General features: G+C 46.5%; 1 protein-coding gene across 1 annotated transcript; it reads left to right on the plus strand.

The window, feature by feature from the left end:
* The first annotated feature begins 89 nt into the window (after positions 1 to 89).
* Positions 90 to 20,740, plus strand: LOC109410612 (exportin-5). Its single transcript, XM_029875748.2, has 7 exons — positions 90 to 327; positions 579 to 862; positions 10,830 to 13,294; positions 13,417 to 13,620; positions 13,688 to 14,048; positions 19,336 to 19,504; positions 19,572 to 20,740. Exons 2-7 carry the CDS (start codon positions 744 to 746, stop codon positions 19,932 to 19,934), a joined length of 3,681 nt encoding a protein of 1,226 aa, XP_029731608.1. The 5' UTR covers positions 90 to 327; positions 579 to 743; the 3' UTR covers positions 19,935 to 20,740.
* Positions 20,741 to 21,198: the final 458 nt, after the last annotated feature.

Raw genomic sequence — 21,198 nt, forward strand, 5'->3', positions numbered from 1 at the left:
TCGGAATTGAACATCGTTTTTGGCCGCTGCGGCCAAAGATTCCCGGCACATCTGCCGAGATGGCGTTGCGTGCGTGATGTTTTTTTTCGCGACGCGACGTCGGGCTTAACTTTTCTGCGGACTGCAAAGCGGAGTGTTCTGAATCTGATGAAACGAGAGTGTTGAATGTGAATGTGAATGGAACGAGATCATTTTGTGGTTATCCGACGGAGATTCAAAACGAAAATTATCACATTTTTCGGCATTTGTTGCGTTGGAAAATATTCGCAAAACAACGCCCCAAACCCGACAGAAATGATGCACCATTAGCTGATCGCGAAAAGTGTGGTAAGTAGTGAAAATTTCCGCCGGCAACGGGGGAACGTCCACTGCACTGCGCACGGCTAGAAGCAACATGATGAGGTGGGGAAATTCAAGCGAACGAACCAAGGGCCACCATCATCTTGGCTGTGATGTTTTGAATTTGTTGTTTTCCTTATTTTTATGCGAAGTGAAGGATTTGTAATTGAAGGCTTTTAGAATTTTGAATTGGAAATTTGAATATAAAACATGAAGTGTCCTCATTTTCGTTCTTGCAGTGTACGCCTACTCTGGACGAGCGGAAGGAAGACGGTAGAGGGACCGGGGTGCACCTAGTACAGAGCTGACGACAACATTGCAGCAATCACTTCCCTACGGATCATTAAAACTACTGACCAACGTTGGTGCGCTAAAACGGGGCTCGATTACGGAAACACCTTACAATGGAACCAGCAGGAGAGGTCGTAGGGTTGGCCAACGAGCTGGCCCGGGCGGTGAAAATCACGATGGATCCGGCTGCGTCTCAGCAGGCTCGAATGGACGCATATGTGGCTTGCGAGAGGTAGGTGGTTGAGTTGTTGGTTTTGTTGGAGATCTGTGTAGTAATAACGATAGTAATTAAAGCAGATCATGCTACCAAGGTGTAGAATTTTGCAATCAAGTATGCCTTGGTAGACCAAACTTCAAAAGTGAAAATTATTTCATTCATTCTTGTACCAGCTCTTGTTAGAAATAGACGTTATATACATTGTTCCCAAGCCTTTTATTGGTTGATCATAACAAAATTTGGCGACGAGATTTCAAGTTCTGGAGAATTTTCAAGCGAGAACATGTCACGGAACAACGGTAATCCGGACGGTGATCAAGCTGGATTCTCGGGAGGAGGTGAAGAAGACGTGTCAGCAGTCTCGATGTCGGAAGTTATGCGTCAGATGGCAATCCAGAACAACCGTCTGATGGCCCTTCTGGAACAAGTCACCGGAGGGACACAACCGGCACAACGAAGCGCTCCTGAACACATCATAGAATCTCTCTCATCATCCATCAAAGAATTCCACTTCGATCCAGAAAACGGATTAACATTCGACCGCTGGTTCTCAAAATACGAAGATCTCTTCAGACAGGACGGCAGAAACCTGGACGACCCGGCGAAGGTGCGGCTATTACTCCGTAGCCTCAGTGTTTCCGTTCACGAGAAATTTTTGAATTATCTCCTGCCGAGTTACCCACGCGATTATACGTTCGATCAAGTTGTGGAGAAGTTGAAGACAATTTTCGGACAGCAGAAGTCTATTTTCAGCAAGCGCTACGATTGCCTCCAGCTATCCAAGAATGAAGCGGATGATTTCGTCACCTATGCTGGTATCGTCAACCGGCAGTGCGAAGAATTCGAACTACAGAAACTGTCAGTCAATCAATTCAAGAGCCTTGTTTTCATCTGCGGACTGAAATCTACGAAGGACACGGACGTGAGGACCCGACTTCTATCAAAGCTCGAGTCTGATACAGCCGATACCAACATCGAAGGATTAGTGACCGAATGCCAACGTCTGTCAAACTTGAAGCATGATACGGCGTTGGTCGAGAAGAAGCATTCATCTTCAGCGGTACAAGCGGTTCATCAGTTCAAGAAGCAAGGCCAGAAGCAGTCCAAGGCGACAATACAAGACGGTAACAGTAAACTTCCTCCATCCCCGTGCTGGCAGTGTGGAGCCATGCATTTTGTGAAAGATTGCCAGTTCTCAAAACATATGTGCAAGCAGTGTGGAAGAATGGGTCATAAGGAAGGATACTGCAACTGTTCATCGAAAGCTTCAGCATCAACGTCCACTGTCGACAAGAAGATCAGCAAAAAGGATAAGAAACTCCAAATGAAGACAATCCAATCTGTGAAGCACATTCGGAGCCGAAGGCGTTACGTGACGGTCATCTTCAACGGCATCGAAGCAGAGTTGCAGCTTGACTGTGGCTCGGATATCACGTTGATCTCACAAGAAACCTGGGAGAAGATTGGCAAGCCTGCTATCAAATCCACTCGAATGGAAGCGACTACAGCGTCTGGAGAACCTCTGGAACTTCTTGGAGAACTCGCAACGACTGTCAGCATCAGCGATGTTTCTCTGAAGCAGCATTGTTACATCACTTCGGTCGAAGGTCTCAACGTGATCGGTCTAGATTGGATGGACGCATTTGATCTGTGGTCAAAACCGCTCGCTGTCCATTGCAAAAGGGTGAATTTGACGAAGTTTCCCCGCGACGATCAGCACTTCGTTACACGGTTTCCGGAAGTCTTCCAGGACGGATTGGGTCACTGCACGAAAACGAAGATCAGTCTAACTCTGAGACCAGATGTGCAGCTAATTTTCCGGCCAAAGCGACCAGTACCATTCCATGCCACTCAAAAAGTCGAAGAGGAACTGGACAGACTCCAAAGCTTGAACATCATAACACCCATCGATTTTTCGGATTGGGCAGCCCCGATCGTTGTTGTCAAGAAGCCTGGCGGAAAGGTCCGTATATGCGCCGATTGTTCCACCGGACTCAATGAGGCACTATAAGCAAACCACTACCCTCTACCAACTCCAGAAGACATTTTCACCAAACTCGCAGGCAAGCGTGTTTTCAGCATCATTGATCTTTCCGACGCCTACCTACAAGTGGAGGTTGATGATGTTTCCAAGAAGCTCCTGACAATCAACACCCATCGTGGATTGTACAGATTCAACCGGTTGGCACCTGGAGTAAAATCAGCACCTGGCGCTTTCCAGCAGCTCATGGCGGAGATGATAGCAGATTTGGAAAGAGTTGACGCTTTTCTGGATGACTTCATCGTGCACAGCGAAGACGAAGAAAAACACTATAGAATCCTCACTGCACTTTTCAAGCGACTTCGTGAATATGGTTTCCGTTTGCGTCTGGAGAAATGCAAGTTCAACCAGGCGGAGATCAAATATCTGAGACTCATTGTCAATGAAAATGGAATCCGACCCGATCCAACGAAGATTGAAGCGATAATCCACATGCCAGCTCCAACCAACGTCAGCACATTGCGGTCATTCCTTGGCGCCGTGAACTTTTATGGCAAATTTGTACGAGAGATGCACCAACTTCGCCATCCTCTGGACAATCTTTTGAAGAAGGACGCCAAATTCATCTGGAGCAAGGAGTGCCAAAAAGCGTTTGCGGACATCAAACGGATTCTACAATCAAACCTGCTTCTCACCCACTACAATCCGGAATTGGATATCATTGTCGCTGGTGACGCGTGCAAGACAGGCATTGGTGCAGTCCTGATGCATCGTTTCCCCGACGGATCCATCAAAGCGGTTTCACATGCATCCAAATCGCTCAATCAAACTGAGCAGAACTACAGTCAGATTGAGAAGGAAGCACTTGTGTTGGTTTTCGCCTGCACAAAATTCCATCGCACGCTGCTAACAGATCACCAACCGTTGTTGAGGATTTTCGGATCCAAGAAGGGAATTCCAGTCCATACCGCCAATCGACTTCAGCGATGGGCACTCACGCTATTGGGTTACGACTTTGGTATCGAGTACGTCTCAACACAAAACTTTGGTTACGCTGACGTTTTATCACGCCTCATCAACAACCACGAGAAGCCTGAGGAGGAAGCGGTTATTGCTATGGTCCATATCGAAGCTGATGTCACTTCTGGTCTGCAAGATACGCTATCAAATCTTCCTGTCACATCCGAGGCGGTCCGAGATGCTACATCAAAAGATCCAGTGTTGCAAAAGGTAACATCCTACATCAAAAACGGTTGGCCAGTGCGCGCTGAAGCTATCTGTGAAGCTGAAGTTAAACCATTCTACACTCACCGAGAACCGTATTCCATGGTTGGCGACTGCGTGATGATGATGAATCGAGTGGTTGTTCCAAAATGCCTTCAAAAGCGTATCCTGAAGCGAATTCATCAAGGTCATCCTGGAATCGAGAGATCAAAGGCGATTGCCCGAGGGATTGTTTTCTGGCCAAGAATCGATTCTGACATTGCTGACTACGTACGCCGATGTTCAAGTTGTGCTAGCGCTGCCAAGTCCCCACCTCAAGTGGAACCTCAACCCTGGCCGAGAGCAAATGGTCCATGGCAACGTCTTCATCTGGATTTTGCTGGTCCCTTGGAAGGATATCATTACCTGGTTGTGGTGGACTCTTATAGCAAATGGCCAGAAATTCTGCAGACGCGATCACCAACAAGCTCAACAACAATTTCCTTCCTTCGTGAATGTTTTGCTCGATTCGGTATACCAACGGTGGTTGTAACAGACAATGGAAGCCAATTCGTAAGTGCTGAATTCAGGGCATTTTGCGAAGAACTAGGAGTCGTTCATTTGCGCACCGCACCATATCATCCGCAATCCAACGGGCAGGCGGAACGGTTTGTAGATACCCTCAAGCGCTCCTTGAAGAAAATTATTGGGGGAGGAGAAACGTCGACTTCAACTGCTCTTCAAACGTTCCTGCACATCTACAGATCAACACCATCCGCCGTTCTGGACGGAGAATCACCCGATGAAAGAATGCTCGGACGTTCTATGAGGACTACTCTGGATCTCCTACGACCTACTTCCCAGTCTGTCGGTCTGAAACCGAAGCTCAACCGTGAATTTGAAGCTGGATCGTTTGTGTACGCCAAAGTTTATGTTGTGTTCTGTGATTTATAGGTTTAATAAAAGACGTGTTGATCACTTGGTAGTTAAACATCGACTCATTTATTCAACTGAGTATGGTATTACATTCGGTTCACACTCGGGTTCGCTCTCTGATTGTGAGCTGTATAACAGTTTAACTTCGGACACTACAATCCTCCCTTCTTTTATAGTTTAGAGTTTGTTTTACAATGTCTATCTTACAAGCTAACATTCAAATTCAGAAACCTAATTTACGATGAATTTCAGAACTCCTAATACCTAGGAAATACATCAGAAACTGTTCAACTTTCTTGCTTCACAACTTTAAGAATCTTAATGATCATTTCGAAAACATATCAATAGTACTACGAAATTGGAAAATGTATATTCTTCTTGATTCATTTGTAATTTCAAAATCCTAAACGTTACATGCAATTCTATACCCGAAAATTTCTGAACTATTCATTTTCTTGTTCCATTCATTTTCTCTGCATCGATACTTAAAACACAATCCTTAGCGCCGTTGATCTATTGACGTTTCTTCTTTAAACGCTCGGATCTTCTAATTCCTGAAACGGTAGATTTGGAAATACTTTTATCTACAATTAAAAGTGGCTGACTTAGTTTAGGTTGATCAGGAAACCCTAAAAAATCTGGTTCGTCGTCGGAAGAATCCTCACGCCTTCTTTTGTGATTATTGTTAATTTGCGTGAAACCGGTCAGTTTTGTATTTTTGCGTAATCTTATTTGCTCCCGATGGGCTGACATCACATGGCCGTTTACCGAAATTTGAAAAACATTTAGCGATAATCTCTTAACATACGTAGCTTCCACCCATCGTTCGGCTTGTTTAGGACGGTAATTTCTATACCACAAGGCGTCTCCAGGACTTAGATGTTCCAGCTTTTTTTTTTTTTCTCTTTTTTTTTTAGGGATTTTCTGCCGTAGGCAGGTTCATCCCGAAGATGTTCCAGCTCATCAGCTCGATCCAATCCAAAATTCTCTTTTATCGGCGAATCTTGGGGACGAGGAGCCAAATTACATTTATAATGATTTTTGGGGTGGACAAGATCCAATAAAACTTTGGGTTTGTAAGACAACACATGCTCAGATGGCAATGTTCCGCTCTTTGTTAAATAACTATTCCTATAGTTCAACAAAAAGTAGTTAATTTGCTCTTCCACGTCAAGTTGCTTCATTTTTGGCTCTAGAAGAAATTTTTTTAGTATTTCCTTGACGGTACGCACCGTCCTTTCAGCCTGTCCATTACTGGCTGGATGATAAGGGGGACTTTTCAATACTACGATGCCCTGGTTACTCATAAATTCCACAAAATGGTCAGAGTTGAAAGGTGGTCCTCCATCAGTCACAAGGACATCCGGAAGCCCAAACCGAGCAAAAACATTAACAAACTTTTTTAAAACCTTTTTGCAATCAGTTCCATAACGCATATAGTATAGTTCTACCCACTTCGAGTAGCTGTCTACGATTAAAAGGAAAACTTTTTCTCCTAGATGAAAAAAATCCGCGTGGATGCGACTAAAAGGTCGATTGGTAGGCGTCCACGACGACTCTTGCTTAGATTTGCAAACAACAAGGGTACGATTGCACACATCACAGTTTTTCACATATTGTCCAGGTCAGCGTTTATGCCAAACCAAAAAACTGTTCTGCGAGCTAATTGTTTGATCTTGACGATCCCTGCATGATTTGCATGCAGCAGTTGCATAATGTTTTGTTGTAGACATTTCGGCACAACTACTCGATTGCGAAATAGTAGACAATCTTCGATCAATTCAAGGTCATAAGCTTGAGCCTTAATGTCTTTAAGCTCTCTTTCAACTCTTTCAGGCCAACCAATTTGAACGTATTTAATAATTTGAGCTAAAAAAACATCTTTTTTTGTTTCACGTGCAATAATCTTGAAATCAATAGGTATTTCGTTTGTGAAGTTAAGGCTATTTACGTACTCTCTATCCAGACTTCTTGGCACTGTACCAGGAACGGGAAATCTAGAGCAGAAATCTGCGTTTCCCATCTTCTTGGACGGGCGATATCGGATTTCAAAACTATAAATGGACAATTCCATGATGTAACGTTGTAAACGTGTAACCGAAATAGCATTTTGAGCTTCCTTTCCAAACACTCCAAGCAGGGGTTTATGATCGGTGTAGATCACAAAATGTTGACCATACAAATACCGATGAAATTTTTTTACACAGCTTACCACAGCCAGAGCTTCAAGGTGTAAAATCGGATATTTCTTCTGTGCTTCATTGAGAGTGAAAGAAACAAACGAAATAGGTTTTTCCAAACCTTCTATTTCGTGTGCCAATACGCCTCCTAGCCCATAACCACAAGCGTCTGTGACCACCACTAGTGGCTTTTTTGGATCAAAAAACTCTAAAATGTTCGGTTTTAGTAAATATTTTTTGCAATTTTCAAAAATTTCGTTACATTTTGAGTCCCAAACAAATTTTGAATCTTTTTTTAGCAAATTGTAAAAACATCGTAGTTTGGATGATAAATTTGGTATGAATTTACCATAGAAGTTTACCAAACCTAAAAACGCTTTAAGTTCTGTGGGATTATTTGGAGGCTTAGCATTAGAAATGGTATCAATCTTCTCAGGGTTAGGTAAAAGTCCTTTCTCAGTCACAACATGTCCTAGAAATGGAAGTTCATTGACGAAAAATTTACACTTACTCAGTTTAACCTTAATGTTTGCTGTTTTCAGGCGATCAAGGACCATTAAAAGTTTTTGTTTGCATTCTTCGAAATTTTTACCTGCGATTAGCACATCGTCAAGATAGCATGAAACTCCGTCTATACCATGTAGGACCTGGTCCATGACTTTTTGAAAAATCGATGCAGAAGAGGCAGCTCCCTGTGGGAGGCGATTATATGTATACAATCCTTTAATTGTATTAATCGTCATAAACTTCTTAGATCTTTCTGTTAGTTGTAACTGCGTGTAAGCGCCCGCTAAGTCTAACGAGCAAAACATTTTGCACCCCGCCAAACTAGCAAAAATGTCTTGGGCTAAAGGTAGCGGGTATGTATTTGGCACAATAGACTTATTTATTGATACCTTACAGTCTATGACTAGGCGAATATCGTTGTCCTTTTTTACTATTGCAACAACTGGGGAAGCCCATTCACTCTATCACCTGTTTGCTCCATCCGCAACGAACTACGAGCCATCTGTTCCCGGGCAATGAGAATCCGTTCTGTTTCTTCTAGAGAAGGTTCACCTTCTTCAAGTAAGCGTTCACGCACTTTTTTATCATAGGCTCCCAAAACCAACCTATCGCGTATGATTGAATCCTTCATCACACCAAAACCACAGTTTTCTGCCAGAAGTTTAACATCAAGGATAAAGTCCTCAGCTAGTTCATCTCTACGCTGACATCGCTCGTAAAAAAGCGCCTTTTGTACCATTGTTCCTTCCTTTTTGTCGAATCTGTTCTTCAATTTGACAATGATGTCATTGTACAATAATGTGTCAAGGTCCGTACCGGGATAAAGCTTCTTTAATTCGGAAAAAACTGCTGCTCCACTGACAGTGATGAACAGCGATTTGCGATTTACTTCAGGTACTCTATTGTAATTAAAAACGTGCTGCAAACGTTCCGCGTAATCGCTAAAAGATGTGCCTACTACATAGGGCTCCACAGAACCGATGAACGTCGACATCGTTCTTCAACACGATCGTTGTAATATTTTACGGTAGAAACCTGGATAAAACAGAGCAGATTGATATTACAATTTTCCAGTAACTACACTGATTTTGACGCTCTCAATCTCTATATAAAAAACCGCAACACACGATGATGTCGTTTTACTGTGCGAATATCTATGATGGTTAAGTCAAAATCACTCACCTTTCTTTAAAGATGTAATGCACACAAGAGAAAAAACTCCTGATTTACTGCCAGGTCGATGGGTAGATGATCTTGTTGCACTCAATACTTTTATTGAAAAACGGCTTGGGTTAACAATGGCGAACCCGACAATGCTGGTATGAAACAAAGATAATAATGTACCTTGAGTTGCAAGATGATGGCGGAGATAAGAACAATGGCAAACCTCGTGTCGATCGTGTTAGAGATGATGAGAATGCTGGCGGTGGCGAATTTGGTGGCGTCAACGATGGTGGCGATGGCAACGACTTTGAAGGCGACGGTGGCAATCTCGTGGTGGACGACTCTCAGTAATGAAAATGGGCTGGGCGGCAAAAGTAGCAGCAAACCACACCAAAGTACAATTTCTTCAATGTAACTGGGATTTATGCACAAACCAAAAACGTATGGTTTAAATAAACGACTTTCTTCGGGAATTATACGCGTCTGGCGTCACCTAGAACTTTACTTGCACGCACTGGGTCTTTTCACAATCCTTGTCGACACTGTTGTGTTCTGTGATTTATAGGTTTAATAAAAGACGTGTTGATCACTTGGTAGTTAAACATCGACTCATTTATTCAACTGAGTATGGTATTACATTCGGTTCACACTCGGGTTCGCTCTCTGATTGTGAGCTGTATAACAGTTTAACTTCGGACACTACAGTTTATTCAAGCAAGGATCTCTGGAAGTGGATGCCAGGTGTTGTCCTCGAAAGAATCGGAAACGTGAATTACAATATCCTCTTGGATCATCAAATCTGCCGGCGAAAGGTACTCCGATCTCATATCGACCAGTTGAAGACTCGTTCCAAAGATGAACCTGTGGTTTCAAATGAACCAATGCCGTTGAGTATTCTCATGCAAGATTTTGGTCTCCAGCGACAAGCAGTTCTAGAACATTATTACCGTATGGTAATTGGTGAAAATCCTGCATGTGCCGTCCCTGTTCAACAAGCAACCGAAACTGTACAGCAACAAGAACTTCCTGGTCCAATACAGCATGCAGAGATATCAGCAGAGGATAGCAACAGCGATGCCGATGAAGAGCCTGATGAAACGCTTCTAGCGGATTTTCAAGAAAGGCCATCTTCATGTTCAACACCAAGGCAGCAGCAGTTAGAGTCAGGTCAACGCCCATTGCGAACCGTGCGGCCACCAAGGAGGTTCGAGCAGTACATCCGTTATTAACCTAAAAGGGGAGATGCTACCAAGGTGTAGAATTTTGCAATCAAGTAGGGTAATTTGTCAATTGTTGCACGGCTAAAAAAACTCGCCTATTGTTGCACACTCCATGCTTTTCTTATGGGGTGTGCAATAATTGGCGAATTTTTAGCCGTGCAACAATTGGCAAATTACCCTATGCCTTGGTAGACCAAACTTCAAAGAAGTGAAAATTACATTCATTCTTGTACCAGCTCTTGTTAGAAATAGACGTTATATACATTGTTCCCAAGCCTTTTATTGGTTGATCATAACAGATCATAGAAGTGTTGAGGGTGCGACGGTAAACCCCATCTAGCCATGACATTCGATGCAGATTGGATTTGAGTAAATATAAGTTTTTTTTTTGTAATTGTAATTTTATTGAATACGGTATCCTGTCAGTATACATATACTTTATATCAGGGCAAGGAAACAATTGTTGTAATTTGACAGTCTAGCAAACTTATTGTTTCTTTGCATTCGGTTCTACCTATGGCCACATCCCATAGGTTATGGGCCAGTGCGAAGAAAATGAAAGAAACATTCAACATTAGTTACGTCTTGATTTGACTGTTCCCAAGTTTACGCTTCAGGTATTAATGATGTAACATCAACGAAGTACAATAGTACTTTAGGGGTCGTCCAAAAATGTATTCCTAAACCAGGATAATGTAGATTAGTGATTATTCAATATGATTATACTTAGATTTTTCTCAATATTATTGCTATTTGAAATGAATGTAAAATTGTTCATGAAATCATTCCAGATTCAAAGAGGTCTCGCCGCTGTGCGCCCAGGCCGGACTGTTCCTCGCCACGGGGAATTATCCGGCCATAGTTCGGCATTTTGGCCTTCAACTGATGGAGCATACCGTAAAGTTCAACTGGAACAGCATCTCTCAGCAGGAGAAGATTTTCATCAAAGAGAACGCCATGAAGCTGCTGGGTGATGGTGTGGCAGAAGCTCAAGACCAGAGCGTATCCCACATCAAGGACGGCCTGTCGAGAATCGTCGTGGAGATGGTGAAACGCGAATGGCCCCAGCAGTGGACCACCCTGCTGGCAGAACTGAGCGAAGCATGCTCCAAAGGAGTCGCTCAAACGGAGCTGGTGCTTTTGGTGTTCCTGCGTTTGGTGGAAGATGTGGCGCTTCTGCAAACGATCGAATCCAACCAGCGCCGGAAGGACATCTACCAAGCGCTGACTTCTAATATGGCGGAAATCTTCGACTTCTTTTTGAGACTGATCGAGTTGCACGTGGGCGAATTCCGGAACACGACGGCTATTGGGGACAAACACAAGGCTTTGGGACATAGCCGGGTAGTCCAGGTTGCTCTACTGACGCTGACGGGTTTCGTCGAATGGGTTTCGATCAACCACATCATGGCATCCAATGGAAGACTCTTGCAAATTCTCTGCATTCTATTGATTGACGAAGAATTCCAACAACCAGCGGCAGAATGTCTGCTCCATGTTGTCAATCGCAAAGGACAGGTCAAGGATCGCAAACCGCTACTGATACTGTTCGACGAAGTCCCCGTGGGGCATTACTATCGGGCAGCCCTTCAAACCGAAAGAATGGGAACTGAATCCTACTACCAATTCCTGAAGAAGCTAGCACAGGTTCTGATGGGACTTGCCTCTCAGCTAAGCAGCTTTTGGGGCAAAGAGGACTGCCAAATTTCTAGACCAAGCTTGGCCACGTTCCTGGAGACGGTATTCATATTTTCCCGACATTCAAGCTTTACCTTGTCCCATTATGCCTCGCTAGTTTGGACCGGCCTATTGAAGCATGAGCAGATTTCACGAGAACCCCTCGTAATGGAGTACATTCCCAAGTTGATCGAAGTTTTCGGACCGAAGATCATCAAAGTTTGCTACCCGGCATCCCGTCCGACGGAGATCACCATGAACCCAGAGACCTTCATCAGTCTTGACTACGACGACGAGGAAGAATGGTTGATTTTCTTCGCCCGATGTCGGACCGACTTTTTGGAAATATTCCGGCAAGCGACATTGATGGCTCCTCTGGTAACCTTCTCCTACTGCGAACATTGGCTCAACGCCAGACTTCAGAAGGCACATTCCGAACGGAACACCACTTGCAGCATCACCGATCCCGTCTATTTGGAATGGGACGCTTTGGTCAACGTGCTGGACAGCGTTCTCTCGCGAATCCTTATGGTGACCGAACGACCTTCGGTCGCCGTGGGACTTCGCCTGCTAGAAGAATGTCTCAAAGTCGAATCTACAGATCCGTTGATTTTCTCGGTCCTGCTTTCCTGCATTTCATCGCTTTTCGTGTTTCTCAGTATGTCCTCGTGTCAGATTACCGCCACCAACTGTGTCGCCATGTCTGGAGTCCAACTTCTCCCCCGGGTCCTGCAGAAGATATTCGCTGCCTTGGTATTCCAGTTGCCAGGAGCCACCCGGATCAATCAATCCATTGCCGTCAAAAACCTCCGTCGCCATGCGGCGGCCCTCATGGTAAAGATCGCCCACAAATACCCACTGCTGCTGCTCCCGATCTTCGATCAAATCAATACCAGCGTTCACGACCTCATCCGCAAGCCGGACCTCCTCAGCAACGTGGAACAAATCACTCTCTTGGAAGCACTTCTCCTTATCTCCAACCACTTCTGCGACTTCGAGCGCCAAAGCAACTTTGTCGGCGAAATCACCCGCGAGGGCGTTAATTTATGGATGCATTTAGCTCCAGTTGTTCAGAGCGCCCACACCTTCATCGACTTTGTCGGGCTTAACAAAGCAGCCGTGGAACCGAATTCCGGCATCCAGGACCCGTGTAACGCCAACCGGGGCCAAATCGTGTATGCCCTCAACCTCATCCTGGGAATCATCAAACGGTGCTCCTGGCCCGATGATCCGGACCGGTGTTCTCGGGGTGGCTTCGTGGTCGCGGTCACCGAATCCGGTAACCCAATCTTCCGCAATCCGGCCTCCACCCACTTCATCCCACTGCTGCCACACATCCTCTCGCTGATGCGAGTACTGAACCAACTGTGGAAGCCAGACGCACTGGCCGCGATCAATCCACACTTCAAGGGTGCCAACGGAATGCAGGAGCACGAAAAGAAACAACTCCTCGGAGTCACACTGGTTCATCACGATCCGCTGGATCCCACGGTAAAGAAACCACCGACGGCATTCGATCGCATGCAGACATTCCTGTCGTTAACCTTCGAGCATTGTTACCACATGATGGGATCGGCAGGTATGTTTATCTATACTACCCAAATGTCTCTGCAACCCATACAACTCCTCAACAATTGGCAAAACACCATTGTTTAGCTATCACACTTTTCCACGGAATTACAAAAACCTCCAACTTTCCAGGACCATCCCTCGGGCGTGACCTGTATGCTCTGCAGGGCCTTGCCGAAGCACTGATTGACAGCATTTTCTCTTCGCTGGAGAATGTTCCGGATTTCCGTCTGCGCACCATTGTGCGGGTCTTTTTCAAGCCGTTCATCTACTCGTGCGCCCCGGTATTGCAACAAACGGTCCTGCTGCCAATCTTTGCCCATTTTGCTCCTTTTAGTGAGTTTGTTGTACGGTTCCATTCGATCAACTATTAACGGTACAAATGTTCCCCTCTTCTCTCCAGTGCTCTCACGATTGACGGCTCGCTGGCAGTACATCACGGCGCTGTACGAATCCGGTGAGCTCGGGGAGGACGTCAGCGATACCCAGGAGGTGCTGGAGGATATGTTGAATCGAACACTGACCCGGGAGTATATTGAGGTGCTGAAGGTGGCACTGGTCGGTAGCACGGTGGATCCGATGATGCCGAGTGCGACCGGTGGCGAGGCTACGATGGACCAGGATGACCAGAGCATGGATGGCCCTCCGCATGCACTGACCCGGGCGGCTCAGACGGCAATGACGTCCGATGTGATCAGCGATTTGGGAGGGAAGCTGCTGCGCAACCAGTACACCTGCACCCCTATCGTGATGACGGTTTTGAGGTGAGTGACTATCTTCTTGTAGGTACTTCAGATTGGTACAATCATGGGGTCAAAGTGTCATAACGCTATTGTGCTACCAAATTTATTTTCGAGCTCACATTCTTCCACAATAAATACGAATAAGTGAGCTTAGTGGATGAGACTCGAATACCCGTTCCCAGCGCCAGTAATATCTGGTTATTACACAATGGAAGGATTTTACATTCCTTCCGTTGACGTCGTTCTAGCTATCTAATGGTGCTTTTGGATAGGCTTCTCCATTTATAACTGATTTTACAGTTCTTGATGTCTGCAAAGCAGTTGGGCGCGGGCGGGGTTGACCCTGCCCGCCTTCCGAGGACAAAGGGAGTGGCGAGGACCACTCGGGAAACTGGCTAAGCGCCAGCATGTTCCGTGATGGACTCTCCAGAGCAAGTCATCGATGTTCGTTGCTGCTAGGCTACGCAGCTAACCTTGAGAGTGCGATGTGCGATGTGGTTCCGAAGAGACGTAGGGTTTGGCGACCATAGGAATGTGTTTAGTGGGTACGAGGAGAGAGTAGTCCTGGCTTTTACTTTTGTTGTAGAAGACGGCCTCAGACCTACACTACCTTAACCTTCTGTTAGGGTGTCTGTTGAGCAGATTATCCCCCTATGGTTTTGAAGGAAAAAAAAATACCTGTCTTATCAATCAGTTGGAAAATTTTCATTCCTGTCTGTCTGTCTGTCTGTCTGTCTGTCTGTCAGTCTGTCGCCGACGTTGATTTCGGCCCGTTGAACTGCTTTACAGTTGCTGACTAGCACTACCTCTGTCTTATGGTGAGCCAACCGCAGCTTTACTTCACTCATCCAGGCCTCGATGGAACCGATCGTCTCCGCCGTCAGCATCTCTACTTCTTCCAGGGTCTCACCGGTTATCGAAAGGACGACGTCATCCGCGAAACCGACGATCTCGACTCCTCCGGGTAGTTCAAGTCTTAACACTCCGTCATACATAATATTCCACAACGTTGGGCCGAGTATGGAGCCCTGTGGCACACCCGCCGTGACTCTAACCGATCTCTGATCCTGGTTTGTCTCGTAGACCAAGACTCGATTCTGGAAGTAGCTTTTCAGAACCTTGCACAGATAGTCAGGGACCCTCATGTTGTGTAGTGCAGTGGCGATGGCTTCCCAGCTGGCGCTATTGAATGCGTTCTTCACGTCTATAGCTACCACGGCGCAGTAACGATTACCTCTTCTCTTCTGCTTTGAGGCTTTCTCCGCATTCGCAATGACTGTCCGGATTGCATCCACAGTCGACTTCCCTTTCCGAAACCCGAACTGCCTATTAGACAGTCCGCTCTCGCTTTCCGTACACTTTATCAGCCTGTTCAGGATGATTTTCTCCAGGAGTTTGCCAAGCGTATCCAGCAGGCATATCGGTCGATACGATGCTGGGTCTCCTGGCGGCTTGCCAGGCTTTGGCAGCAACACCAGCTTCTGGATCTTCCAAATGTCTGGGAAGTAGCTATCCACCAGACATTTCTGTATCGTTATCCTGAACATCTCCGGAAACGCTTCGATCGCCGCTTTCAATGCCATGTTGGGGATACCATCTGGACCAGGGGCTTTCTTCACTTTTAGTCCTTTGGCTATTGTAAGGAGTTCATCGGTTCATCGTTAGACATCCGGCTTGGGCCGGCAGCTACTTCCACCCGTCGACGTACGGCGTAGGTGGCTATGTGGTTAAACCGTGATTCGGAAAGAGGCCGTTCACAATTACCTCCAGCTTTTCAGGGCACATTTCAGCTGGTGTAGCTGGGCCCTTGATCTTCGCCATCACGACGCGATAAGCTTGTCCCCAGGGATTGGCGTCTGCTTCTCTGCACAGCTCCTTGAAGCAATTGGAATTGCTCAGAGCAATCTCCCGCTTAAAAGCGGTCCTGGCCTTGCGGAAAGTCACCTTGCGTTCCTCTCTGCTCGCTTCGGATCTTGCTCTTTGAAATCGTCTTCTAGCTTTAAGGCAGGCAGCACGTAGGGTGCTGAGCGTTTCATTCCACCAGTATGCTGGACGCCGGCAGTTATTCGGTTCGAATTTCCTGGGCATAGTAACATCACATGCCCTCGCTACTGCTTCCGTTAGTTCCACAGCGGTCATAGCGGGAGTGTCGCTGTCTGTCCGAAGTGCCTCGACAAAAAGCTCCTTGTCGAACTGCTTCGTTTTCCACTTCCTTTCGCAGGTCCTCCGGGTGCTCGGCAGAGCGGAGACCCGCCGACCGACGCTTTAGTGGATGGACTGATGGTCACTGTGCGTGTATTCTTCGCTTACTCTCCATCTCCAGTTCATGTTGTTCATCAGCGACGGGCTGCAGAACGTCACATCAATAATGGATTCTCGTCCGTCCTTACGGAATGTACTCACAGAGCCTTCATTGCACACTTTTACATTCAGCTTTGCTAAGGCTTCCAGCAGACAGTAACCCCTTGCGTTGGTCAGCCTACTTCCCCACTCCACCGCCCAAGCGTTGAAGTCCCCGCCGATAACAACCGGCGCACGTCCTATCAACTTATCAGTTAGTAGATCCAACATCCGATTGTATTGCTCAGGAGTCCACCTTGGGGGCGCATAGCAGCTGCACACAAAGACACCGATGATCTTGGCGATAACAAAACCTTCATGATCGTTATCCACTACTTCTTGAATGGGAAACCCGCCTGTAACTTGGATTGCCGCTATCCTTACTTTATCCGCCACCCAGTTACCGTTATCGATAGGAACTCGGTACGGCTCTGCAATTATTGCGACGTCGCACTTGGTTTCCGTTGTCGACTGCCACAACAGTTGCTGTGCTGCATCGCAATGATTAAGATTCACTTGCGTTATCTCCATCATTGTCATTGTTGATCTGCCTTCGCCTTCTTGTACATCGGGCATTTGAAGCCACCCGTCGAATGATCGTTTCCGTCCTCCGGTTTGCAGAACATACACCTCGGTTGCTTCGTGCAGTCACGAGCAACGTGACCACTTCCGCCGCATCTCCAGCACAATGTGGATCTGTCAGGGCCCTTGCAGCTTCTCGCCTGGTGACCGAACTCTATACACCGGAAGCATCTCTCCATATGCTTAGCAACTCGAGGAGTGACTCTCAGAGTGCCCACCGCCCAACCGACTTTTATCTTGCCGATCTCCACCAGCTTGTTTGCAGCGTCAACCGGTAAGCGAATCGCCGCCGTATGGGTGCCTCCAAACGATTTCCTTAACCGAATTTGCACCGGAACATCCAGCTTACACTGCTCGGTTAGGGCAAATCTCAGTTCCTCTTCTGTCGTGACCGCATCCAGATCCCTGCACTCGATCACCGCCTCCTGTGAAAGAGCCCTGACATTTGCATCGCTGCCCAGGGATTTCGCGACGAGTTCCCGGTAATCCAGGCTCTTAACAGCTGGACGTTGTCTTGTCGCTCGCTTCGACAATGAGGGCATCACCTCTGCTTTTCCTCCTAGATGGCCGAAGTTTTTCTTTCTTTTCCGGTTCCGTCTTCCTTTCTATTTTTTCCTTTTGCTTTTTCTTCTTAACTCGCTGGCTTTCAACGGTGCGCCATCCACTGTCTCTTCCATCGTTTCTCTGATTGTCGACGCGCGACTGATCGTTCTTCTTCGGGACTTCCTCGTCTCCAGGCGTGTCCCTACCTCTTTTCTCCGAGCGGTGACTCTTAGGCGTCTCCCGAGTTTCCGCCGTAGCTTTTCCTGCAGCTTCCGTTACAGCCTTTTCAGCTGTTTCAGCTCTCAATCTGAGTGCCTTTTGCTCTCGTTCGGCAGCTTTAACAGCAGATGTGATGTTCGTCACCATCTGCTTAATTTTCAGGTGCACGTTGTGTCTGTCCTTCACAAACTCGTACAGTTCGTTCACCTTCTTCCTCACTTCACCCAAACCCGACTCTTAAGCAGCACTGCTCTTCGGCGTCGGTGTGAACACTCGCTGGTTCGAAGACCCTAGCTCCTGTGGGTTTCCTTGGAGCTCGCTTCGGATTGTGCTACTGGTAGCGATCGCTGCGGTTTCCAGCGGTGTCACTGGTGATCTCTGCATCCTCTCGCTTCTTCGGAACGCGTTCGCTTCCTCCTCGACTTCGATATTCGTTAGATTCTCCATTTTGTTGGGTCCCCACTCCGGGCCGCTATCTCCACTCGTTGTAGTAGTCGCTTATGATCCCTTGGTTATCTTTGCAAAGCAGGGAGGCCAAGCGAGGGTTGAACGCATACCTTCGGCGCAGTATCATAACGTCCGAGGCCATAATGTCCCAGGACATTATGGCGCATTTTTTCGGGGCATAACGTCCGAACATGCAGATACGTCACGAAGTCCAAGGAAAGAAGGCACATAGGATATTATGACGCATCCAATCTTTTGGACGTTATTTCGCAAAAAAACGCGACTTAACGACCGGGACAGTATGGCCTCGGACGTTGTGATCCGGCCCCCGTACGTACCTTCATGGGGTACGTGTCCAGAGCCGGATCAGCGTAGGAATGTTCCATCTGAGCCTACTACCCACCTTTGTTGATGCGAGTATTGAACGTACCTGGAGGCCTGCCGAGGTTTTAACGGGATGGAGGCAAACGTACTGTTAGCCCGCTCGCCGTTTCAAGTAGGTGTCACCCTTCCTTACTCAGGGAACAGAACAGCACGAATGTCAGCCCATCGTCGCCATCCAATCCATAATCCGTAGTCCGTTGTCGTTTGCGTTTACCAGTATGCCATAATCAGGATGTTACTGGCATCGATCCTGATGTGCCGGTTGGCACTCCGGGTGTTTGGGCTGAGGTACTTTGGAAGCGGTACCAGGTTGCTTGTACGGAGTTGCTTGCAGATGTGTGGCTTTTTATGGGGAACCAACAGAGCCCACTGTTGAGACCCCGCCACATCCTAGGCATCCTCCGCTTGAGCTGTCTGGAACCAGAAGCTCGGTCACTCCCCGAAGGAAGAGCCAAAGGTGGTAATCCACACGGATGTGTGAACGGTTTTCGCTTAGGAAAGATTCCCAAGCTTCCACCCGATTCGCAGAAGGGGGGGTTCGTCTAGCCCCTGGACTCCTGTCCCTGCTGCCCCTTGTCTGTCTGTCTGTCTGTCTGTCTGTCTGTCTGTCTGTCTGCAGTTGCAGCAAAGAGGCTAACCGCTTTACTGTGCCAAACCTAAGGCAGTCTTCATCCAGACCTTACATAGCATTACATTGTTCAACAAAAGCCCAAGTACAGATTAACCCTTTAGCTCCACATGTGAAATGTACGGAGAATGATGTTTCGTCTATCTTAATTTATTCTGCTAACAGCGTCATTACCTGGAACGACAGCAACTGCAGCCTGAAGGCCGTGTTTCTAAGCGGTCCAATCATACGGTTTCTCGCTTCGGAACAACTCATCACCGACACTCTGGCCTCGAATATCATCATTGCCGTACTGCAGGGACTTCAGCTTCACGGTCAACATGAAGCAAATCAGGTAATTAATCTCTTCTTCATCACAATTGTCATTTATTTTATTCATACAACCTTCTCCTCATCACCAGGCCGCCCTCAACACCCTGGGCGTGACGGCGTACGAAATCCTACGGCCAAAGTTCCCCAACATCCTGGAAGTCCTGCAGCAGATTCCGAACATCAGTGCGGCGGACATCCAGAAACTCGACGAAAAAATCTCCCTCTCGGCCAGCACCAAGGGCAACAAGATCGACAAAGCCAAAAAGGATCTGTTCAAGAAGATCACCTCGCACATTGCCGGCCGTAGCGTCGGCCAGCAGGGCAAGAAGGAGGTCCGGATTTTGAACCTGCCGCCGATTGTACCGCCCGCGGCTGGCCGTAACTCGTACAACAACCTAACGGACGGCGCCCAGGATACGGGGCTGGCCCATCTCTTCGCCAGTCGGAGTTAGTGAGCTAACTGGTTACACACCACTACGCACTGAAAAGGCTACCGAGGTCGGTATTTAGGTTTCGGTAAAATATTACAAAATTTGCCGAAATTTCAACATCGATGTTGGTGATCAATTTTAGTGTGTACCCTTAACTACTAATCCTTAAACACTCTACACACTCTGGACACGTAAGAAACCCTATCAAATAGGCGCTCTGTTGTTTAAATTTTAAAATTTAGCAGATAAATGTTAGCCATCACCTTTTACCTGCATTTTTGCGCCGGAAGGTCCCGCAACCTTTCACCCTAAATCAATCAGTTGCCTTTATTTGTAAATGATCGAGCATCAGTTTTCCGTTCGCAATAGGCAGGCATTTTCCTTAATTTTAATGCTTAGTTAATATTTATTAGTTTTTTTTCTGTTTCGTTAATTAAGCTTTGCTGTCGGTTTTCAAGACAACCACTAGCGGCTGCTGTATGTTATATCAAGAATCAAATTATTCAGGAGAGCGTTCCAAATAACTGAAATGTGAGGTATGGACCGGACGAACGAGATTAGGATGTGCATGTTATAGTGTATGTGTGTGAGAGAGAGGAAAGGGCATTACGTACGATATGTGGTGCAGTAGAAGGCATACCTAACTAGTAATCTAGAAAACAAACTCGAGGTGTCATAGTATGACGGCGCCTAACAAACGAAGAAGAGTGAATAATGAATGGTGTATTCAAAGACCGGGAAATCATTTTCGAAATGTAGAGAAAATCACTGAACACTGTCGGAATAAAAACCTAATAATAATCGATTTATTATTATCAAAATTAAAACAGTTTAGGTCTTGTTTATGTTAGCAGATATCACAATAAAAAAAAACGAAAACGTCAATAGATTAAAGAGTAAAGAGTATTTACTCAACTTTATTCATACAACCTAGTAGCCCTGATATTTGAACTACGCACATCACTCGATCCATCGTCGCCTTGATCAATCGTATAAGTTTTTCCGGGAATCCGTATTCGTGCATAATCTGCCATAGCTGTTATCGATCGATTGTATCATACGCCGATTTGAAATCGATGAACAAGTGATGTGTGGGCACGTTGTATTCGCGGCATTTCTGCAATACCTGGCGGATGGCGAACATCTGGTCCGTTGTAGCGCGTTAACCCATGAATCCACCCTGATATTGCCCCACGAACTCTCTTGCAATAATCGGTGATAGACGGCGGCATAAAATTTGAGAGAGTATCTTGTAGACAGCGCTAGTAGTGTGATCGCGCGGTAA

The sequence above is a fragment of the Aedes albopictus genome, chromosome 3 (assembly GCF_035046485.1).
Source record: "Aedes albopictus strain Foshan chromosome 3, AalbF5, whole genome shotgun sequence".
NCBI classification, from domain to species: Eukaryota; Metazoa; Arthropoda; class Insecta; order Diptera; family Culicidae; genus Aedes; species Aedes albopictus.